Genomic DNA, 8,681 nt, shown 5'->3' with positions numbered 1-8,681 from the left:
GGCTATGCAGGGAGTTTGACTCTTGTTTCAAGGCTGGTGCTCAGAACCATATTTTGGGCTTGTACTGTTTGGCCAGCACTGTGTGAGAGCCACGCTAGGGCATGCGAATGGGAGGATGGAGCAGTTTTTAATGGGAGACTAGTAAAGATGTGGCGCAGAAAGTTGGAGCTGTCGATTGGGCTTTGGATTGAGAAGGCGTTTCTGTGCCTGGCATCCTGGATGGCTGCACCCTCAGGACCTCTGATGGTCTCTGTGACGTCGCTTCCTCAGGAGTGGGGACAGGTACGGGAACTCTGGTCTCATCCCTTTGCCCATTCAGGAAAGCCTTAATGGGCGATGAGACTCCCATCAAGCCACCAGAGTACTGACTCCGTATCAGAGCATATGAAATTGTATCGGGAATGATGCGCGTGATGGGGAAGCACCATCAACAGTTTTGAACATAATACATTTTAAAAAGGTGAAACAATTTGGAGATTTTAATTTAAATCTTTTGTGGGTGCTAAGGACATTGAATTTATGGCAGGACACTAATAATAATAATATGAGGTTGGTGCAAAAGTAATTTTTTTTTTCCATTAAAAGTAATGGCAAAAACCGCAATTACTTTTGCACCAATCTAATATATTTAATATGCATGTGATTACATCTTTTGGGTATTTTGAGTAATCTGTGCTTTTTTTAGGTTATAGAAAAGATAAATTTGTTTGGATGGATTACTTGAAGGCCTGCAAATTGCAAAATGCTCCAAAGAAATTATTCAGAAACAGAAGTCCTGTAAGTATTTTCTTTCTCAGCATAAATCAAATTTCCCCCACGCTTAAATTTCTTAAAATTCACTATATTTTGTTTTATTTTAATCCTTTAAGAAGTTATGGAAACTCTTAACTTCCTATGACTTTTCTCACCTAATTTGTCAGTTTCTTATGGGCATATCTTGGTTTTCTTCCTTTAAAAATATAATTAAATACTTCAATTAGATGGGAAAAAGTTGGGAAAAGTTAAAAATTTTATGTTTGAAGCCTACTAAAATTAAAAGTGTCTTTAAAAAATGTTTTCCCTTACAGTGAGTTAATCCTTTAATCTTGGTTTCGGTGTTTTGAAACCAGCAGATACTCTAAGTAGGCTTTGAATGTACCCAGCCTAGATATATCTAAGTGTAATGAAAATGAGAGTAACATTTTGTACTAGTTGAAGGAGTGTTCTGAGGATCTGGGTAGATCACACTTCTTATGCCATCTGTATCCCCAGAAATCTAGTGAACCTTCAGTAGAGGAGAATTAAGTCGCAACCCCAGAAGTCGGCTCTGCTACCAGCAGACGGTGTCACTGTGCAGGCCACTCACTGAATTTCTCCAGACATCACTTCTGTGATCTTGAAAGCAGTGTTATACAATCGTTAAATATGTTTCATAGATTTGTATCAAGAAAAGGAGCTATTAAAACATGAAATTGCTGTAAAAATAGAATGTGCTGAAGGAGAATAAAAATCAGGGTTTGATAAAAGAGAAGTAGAGAAAAACACCCTTTTTTAGTCCCCGGATACTGTGTGTACTCCCTAAATCTCAGGATTGGCTAATTATAGATATATGAAGGGTGGGTTTGTAATTGTTATGTTATTGTAAATCATAGTTCATAGTATTTTTATACTAAGAAAAGCACAGATAGTAAAAAAGCACTCGCATTTTAAAATTATAAATTTAAATTATATGTTAAATATGTATAAATTATATATATAAATTCACATTTTAAATTATAATTTTGTTTAAGCATGTAGTTCTTAAATATTGAAAAAGCCACTTATTTTCAGATTGAGTAATCAAATTAAAAGGATACTTTGGTGCTAATTAGAGTATATCTTCACCACTTTTTCAAATAGTGGCATTTGGAAACTTCAAAAGCCTACGGGAAGCAGAGGAGGTTATTTGATACTATTGGGTTCAGTAAACATCATATTTTAAAATTAATACAAATTATTCTAAGAAACAAATAGGGGAATATGAAGATGATAAGGGAAAGAAAACCTCCCTGCACAACAAAAGACAAAAGCACAAAGGAAAGCTGGTTTCCTGGGCCTTTGTTATGAATATAAACTATGTGACAGTTGCCGGATATTTTTACAGGCATTTGCTGGCTTTGTGCAGAGGCTAAGTGCTGACACCTGTAGACTTTGCTGATGCTAAACATAGAAGTTTTGACAGTGGCTCAGTCCTATTTGGTGTCCTGTTTCTTTTTGTGCTTCTTCCCTTGCTGGTGCTGCATTAGAATGGGCCAATGCCTAAAGAATTTCAGGTTGGAATGAAGCTGGAGGCCGTGGACAGGAAGAACCCTTCCTTGGTGTGTGTGGCGACCATAGCAGATATTGTTGAAGATCGCTTGCTAGTGCATTTTGACAATTGGGATGATAGTTACGATTACTGGTGAGATATGAATGTGTTTTATTTTTGAGTATTCATATGTTTGATGTTAATAATTTGTTTTCATTCTAGCACTGTTGCTGTTTTTGCTGTTCTAATAGTGATGAGCATCAGGAATTTGGTGGTTGACTGTTCATTACCTTCTCTTCCATGTGAAGTACTGAATTAAAGAGCCCTAGAAACTTCTCCATCTGTAGAGGTTACCCAGTGAAGCCTCATCTGAAATAATATAACCTGTTCAGGCACTTCGCTGTATTTTGTCTAATTTGTGAGGAAAGCATTTCTGTGAAGAGGAAGCTAAAAACTTCCAGCATTTTTTTTTTGTCTAAAAAATGTTAAATGTATCTTGTCACATTTTTAAAAGGAAAGATTCTGGGACAATGGGAGTGAATTCTTCGAAAGCCTATGGGGAGCAGAGAAAATGTATGCTACCATGCCATTAAAATAACATGACGTGAGTTGAAAGAGTTTTTTTTTGTTTTGTTTTTTTTTTGGATTAAAAACCTGAAATAGCAAGAGGTCATGGCAAAAATAATTTTTATAGCATTTCTCCACATATGTTCTGAGTAATCACCACGTCCCTGCCTGAGGCAGTGGTTCTTTATGTGCCTGATGGGCCCTGTCTTCTCCTTTGAACTCAGAGGCAAAGCAGAGAGGTATTGTTGTATATGTGTCTTAGGCAGAATATTCTGGGTTCTTTGAAAAGGACAGGGAGGAAAGATGTCATCTGGAGTCTGATTGGGCTGTCCTATTAATATTTTCTCTTGCTGCCAGCAAGAAGTGGTAGAAGTTTATTAAAATGCTCACTCACTTTTTTGGGAACATCACTGGCAGTTCAGGCCCTTGGCAATCCCGTTAATTTTATACTTTTTTTTTTGACATGGAGTGTCTCTCTGTTGCCCAGGCTGGAGTGCAATGGTGCAATCTTGGCTCACTGCAAGCTCCACCTCCCGGGTTCATGCCATTCTCTTGTCTCAGCCCCCCGAGTAGCTGAGACTACAGCTACTGCCACCACGCCCGGCTAATTTTTTGTATTTTTAGTGGAGACGGGGTTTCGCCGTATTAGCCAGGATGGTCTCGATCTCCTGACCTCATAATCCGCCTGTCTGGGCCTCCCGAAGTGCTAGGATTACAGGCATGAGCCACCATGCCTGACCAATTTTATACTTTTAAATTTCAAGAAGCTTATGTGAAAGAGAAGTTTGGTAACAGCCTACTAATACAGTACTGAAAATTTCTTCTAATTCTCTCCAGCTATGAAGTACTGTTTTCTGTGGTATCTCTTGATATCCAGAATGATTGTTACTCTTGAATTCTTTCTCTGGCACTAAGTAAAAGGGAATGTAAAATAGAGTTCTGTTTTTGCAGGTGTGATGTTAATAGCCCTTATGTCCAGCCAGTTGGTTGGTGTCAGGAGAATGGAAGAACTCTGATAGCACCCCAAGGTGAGTGGACTGCCTGGGCTTTCTTTGAAGTCATCTCTGTGTGAGTGGCAATCCTCATTTTAATTTTGTTTATGAAGACCAGATTTTAATACATATCTGTTTAATATGATAAAAACACTGTGTGAGATTCTGTTGACCACCAAGTGTCTGAAACCTGCATTTCCTTACCCATAACGAAGACGAACTGTGTTTATAAAGATGTATTAGGTGCCGGGTGTGGTGGCTCATCCCTGTAATCCCAGAACTTTGGGATGCCAAGGTGGGTGGATCACCTGAGGTCAGGAGTTCAAGACCAGCCTGGCCAATATGGTGAAACCCCATCTCTACTAAAAATAACAAAAATTACCTGGGTGTGGTGGTGGGCACCTGTAATCCCAGCTACTCGGGAGGCTGAGGCAGGAGAATCGCTTGAACCTGGGAGGCGGAGGTTGCAGTGAGCCGAGATCATGTCACTGCACTCCAGCCTAGGTGACAGAATGAGACTCTGTCTCAAAAAAAAAAAAAAAAAAAGAAGTACTAGGCAGCCATTGAAACAAAGTTGCTAAAAATTTTTATCCAACTAAATGAGTACCATTGTTGAATACTGATACTTAAAACTAGCTGTTTCTACTTACATAATTTATCTAATAACTTAATTCATTAATTGAACGATATGATTATTAAATATAATTAACTTTGGAGTTCAATGTAGAAGTACAGAAATCTAAGCAGTAAGAACTAACTTAACAATGGGTCTCAAGACTTGCCAGACTTCCTTCCCCAAACCAAATTAACGGCTTAGCTAAACATTTAAATAGGACTCTATCTAGTTAGTTATGTTTTTATTACAGAAATGTTATGAAATGTTGAGAGACTTGCTTTGTCAAATCTCTTTGTTTTTTAATTTAAAAATGAATTAGAAATACAGGCTGTATAATCTTAATATTTTTAACACAAGTGTTCAAGCAGACAGATATTTTCTTTCAATAAAAAATGTACAGAAGAAATGTAGAGTAAGGGATGTGCCATTCTAGAATGGAGCAAATGTTGTTTTGATTCAAATGATTCATACTTTTGCTGTTTTTTTTTAATATTTTTGCCTTAAATATAGAAAAATATTAGAATTTCTCATCAAATTCTTGAATTTCATGAAGATAATTTCAAGAATTAAAAACAACAAAGAAGCCAAATCAAAATCACAAATTATTCAAAAATGCCTGTTTGGTCTAGAAAGGTTTTATGAAATGTTTAACACCCTAAATTTTGATTTTGATATATAGAGAGATTTAGAGTCATTTGTTTTATTTTTCTGTAAAAGTGGCCAAAACTAACTTTAGAATAATGTTCCTTAAGATGAGATGAAATGCTTGTCAGATCTCAGAGTATGTGGTTTGAGTTGTTGTGCCTAGAGACATGGAATGCTTCTTCCCATTTTCATCTGATGAAATAGCTTCTCCACTGCTTCCAGCTTGTTCTCACTACACTTCATGAATAGGCTCAGTGTGTAAGTCTCTTGGTGTTGTGTGAGCCTAGAAAAATTCTGCACAGCACATTTGGAATTAGAGGTCCAGGATTGTGCCATCATTAACATGCTAGTTGTGTCTACAAAAGCATTGCCTAATCTAAGGTCATAAAGATTTATTACAAAAGACTACTATTTCCCTATTGTCACCCTTATTGAAAATCCATTGCTCATAGAGTATGAGTTTATTTCAGGACTCTCAGTTCTTTTTTGTTGGTTCGTATGTCCAATTTATACCAGTATCATGCTTTGATTACTGTAGCTTTGTAGTAAATTTCCAAATTGGAACGTATGAGTCCTCCAGCACTGTTTTTTTTTCACAATTGTTTTTGCTCTTCTCAGTCCCTTGCATTTCTATCTGAATTTTAGAATTAACTTGTGAATTTCTGCAAAAAAGCCAGCTGGGGTTTTGATAGTGGTGCACTGAATCTGTAGATCAGTTGGTGGAGTATTGTCATCTTCACAATATTAAGTTTCTCATCCCATGAACACAGGACTTCTTTCCATTTATCAAGTCCTTTTAAAATTTTCTTTCAATTATAATTTGTAGTTTTGAGTTTACAAGTCTAGTACTTACTTTATTAAATTTGCTACTAAGTATTTTATTCTTTTTTTATTGAGGTGAAATTCACACAACATACACTTAACCATTTTAAAGTGTGCAATTTGGTGGTATTTAATGTATTCACAATGTTATGCAACCACCAGCTCTCTCTAGTTTCAAAACTTTTTTATTCCCTGTAAAAATTTCTGTGATTATCAAGTAGACATTCCCTATACCTGTCCATACCCGTATTGCCCTGACACCTTTAATCATCTTTCTGCCTCTGTGACTGCCTATTCTTGATATATTACATGAAAGGAATCATACAATATGGGACCTTTTGTATCTAGCTTCTTTCACTTGACATTGTGTTTTCGAGGTTCATCCAAGTTGTAGCGTGTCTCAGTACTTGTTCCTTTTTATGGCTGAATAACATTCCATTGTATGTACATACCACAGTTTGTTTACCCATCAATCTGTGGATGAACATTTGGTTTATTTGTACCTTTTGGCTATTATTAGAAATGCCACTGTAAGCATTCATGTACAATTTTCTCTGTGGACATATATCTTTATTTCTTTTAAAAAATATTTATTTATTTATTATACTTTAAGTTCTAGGGTACATGTGCACAATGTGCAGGTTTGTTATGTATGTATACGTGTGCCATGTTGATTTGTTGCACCCATTAACTCGTCATTTACATTAGGTATGTCTCCTAACGCTATCCCTCCCCCATGCTTCCACCCCACAACAGGCCCTGGTGTGTGATGTTCCCTGCCCTGTGTCCAAGTGTTCTCATTGTTCAATTCCCACCTATGAGTGAGAACATGTGGTGTTTGGTTTTCTGTCCTTGTGATAGTTTGCTCAGAATGATGGTTTCCAGCTTCATCCATGTCCCTACAAAGGACATGATCTCATCTTTTTTATGGCTGCATAGTATTCTGTGGTGTATATGTGCCACATTTTCTTAATCCAGTCTATGACTGATGGACATTTGGGTTGGTTCCAAGTCTTTGCTATTGTGAATAGTGCCGCAGTAAACATATGTGTGCATGTGTCTTTACAGTAGCCTGATTTATAATCCTTTGGGTATATACCCAGTAATGGGATCGTTGGGTCAAATGGTATTTCTAGTTCTAGATCAGCACATACCTAGGAGTAGAATTGCTTGGTCATATGGTTAATTCTATGTTTAACATTTTGAGGCACTGGCAAGTTGTTTTTCAAAGTACCTACACCATTTTATATTCCCACCAGCAATATTTTATAAAAAGCTTCCTGTTTCTCTACATCCTTGGCAAACCTGGTTATTTTCTGTTTTCTTGATTAAAACCATTCTGGTGGTTATGAAGTGGTATCTTATTGTGGTTCTGATTTGCATTTTCTTATTAACCAATCATGTTGAACATCTTTTCATGTACTTGTTGGTCATTTGTATATTTTCTGGGAGAAATGTCTATACAGGGCCTTTGCCCACTTTTCAACTGGGTTGTCTTTTAATTATTATTTAAATATCAAGTCCATTTATCAGTCTTCATTATATTATTTATATATTATTAATTTATTACTACTGTATATCTTTATATATTCTGAATTTTAAATCCATATCAGATAGATGATTTGCAAATGATTTCTCCCATTCTACAGGTTGTATTTTCACATTCTTAGTAATGTCAGTTGATCTACAATAGGTTTTAATTTTGATGATATTCAATTTGTTTATTTTTCTATGGCTGCTTGTGGTTTTGGTATGAAATCTGAGAACTTATTGCCAAATTTGGAGTTATGAGGATTTAGCACTATCTATCAAGAGATTCTCCCACCTCACCCTCCCAAAGTGCTGAGATTACAGATGTGAGTCACCACACCTGGCCAATAGATCTATTTTTATTTGATTTTTGGGTATGAAATGAGGAAGAGGTTAAAGTTAATTCTTTTGCTTCTGGTGGTTATCCAGTTTTCCAGCACCATTTGTTGAATGGTCTTTGCATCATTGTTGAAAATAAATTTAATGTGGGTGTTTAGGTTCATGTCTGGACCCTCAATTCTATTTCATTGTCTCTGTGCCTATGCCTATTCTTATATCAGTATGAGATTGGTATCATTATTGTAGATTTGCATTTTATAACTTTATTTTATAATTTTAGTTGAAGTTACATTTTATAATTTCAACTAAAACTTCAACAAAGTTCTGCAACTTTGTTCTTCAAATGTTAAGACTTTGTTATGAGAGTTTCTATCTAATATCTTTTTGTCATTTTATAGCTTCAACTAAAATTCCAGCAGCTTGCTTCTCCTGAAGGAAGACAAGGTTCTGGCATATGTTTAAGCCTTCTCTAGAAAGATACTGAAGAGAGTAGCTAACACCTGGAATTTGGAATTAAATTTATATCAGTGAAAAGCATCTTTATATTTTATCATTTACATGTTTTAAAAACTGACCTCTCTCTCTCTCTCCGTCTGAAGAAGCTCTTCTATCTGGAATCTGTGAAACTTAGAGTATACACCAGGGGCAGCTCTACAGATCGGCACATGCTGTTCTACTTTCAAGCACTTTAATTGCTCTCAGAAGTGCGATTACACACACATGCACACACACACACATGCTATAGCAAACATAGCAAACACTTTTTTCTGACAACAGTTGGAAACAAATCATTGAAATGAACAGTATTTGATCTTGTTATGTTTTACTATAATTAAACACACTCTCTGTCTCTCCACACACACACACACACACACACACACACACACACACACACACACACACA

The 8,681-nt window shown here is 36.2% G+C and overlaps 1 protein-coding gene across 11 annotated transcripts in view; it reads left to right on the top strand.

Moving 5' to 3' along the window:
• The window catches only part of L3MBTL4 (L3MBTL histone methyl-lysine binding protein 4), a 484,756-nt gene that overhangs the window by 184,355 nt on the left and 291,720 nt on the right, over window positions 1-8,681 (top strand). For all 11 annotated transcript variants that reach the window (XM_058438625.1, XM_032152774.2, XM_058438624.1 and 8 more), the window contains 3 exons: window positions 686-777; window positions 2,265-2,419; window positions 3,785-3,861. In XM_058438625.1, the coding sequence (XP_058294608.1) occupies window positions 686-777; window positions 2,265-2,419; window positions 3,785-3,861 (324 nt within the window). The remainder of the gene's footprint in view (window positions 1-685; window positions 778-2,264; window positions 2,420-3,784; window positions 3,862-8,681) is intronic.

Source organism: Hylobates moloch, unplaced genomic scaffold, assembly GCF_009828535.3.
Source record: "Hylobates moloch isolate HMO894 unplaced genomic scaffold, HMol_V3 SCAFFOLD_5, whole genome shotgun sequence".
Taxonomy (NCBI): domain Eukaryota; kingdom Metazoa; phylum Chordata; class Mammalia; order Primates; family Hylobatidae; genus Hylobates; species Hylobates moloch.
Note: the sequence above shows the minus strand (reverse complement) of the source record. Positions and strands in the feature narration are given on the sequence as shown.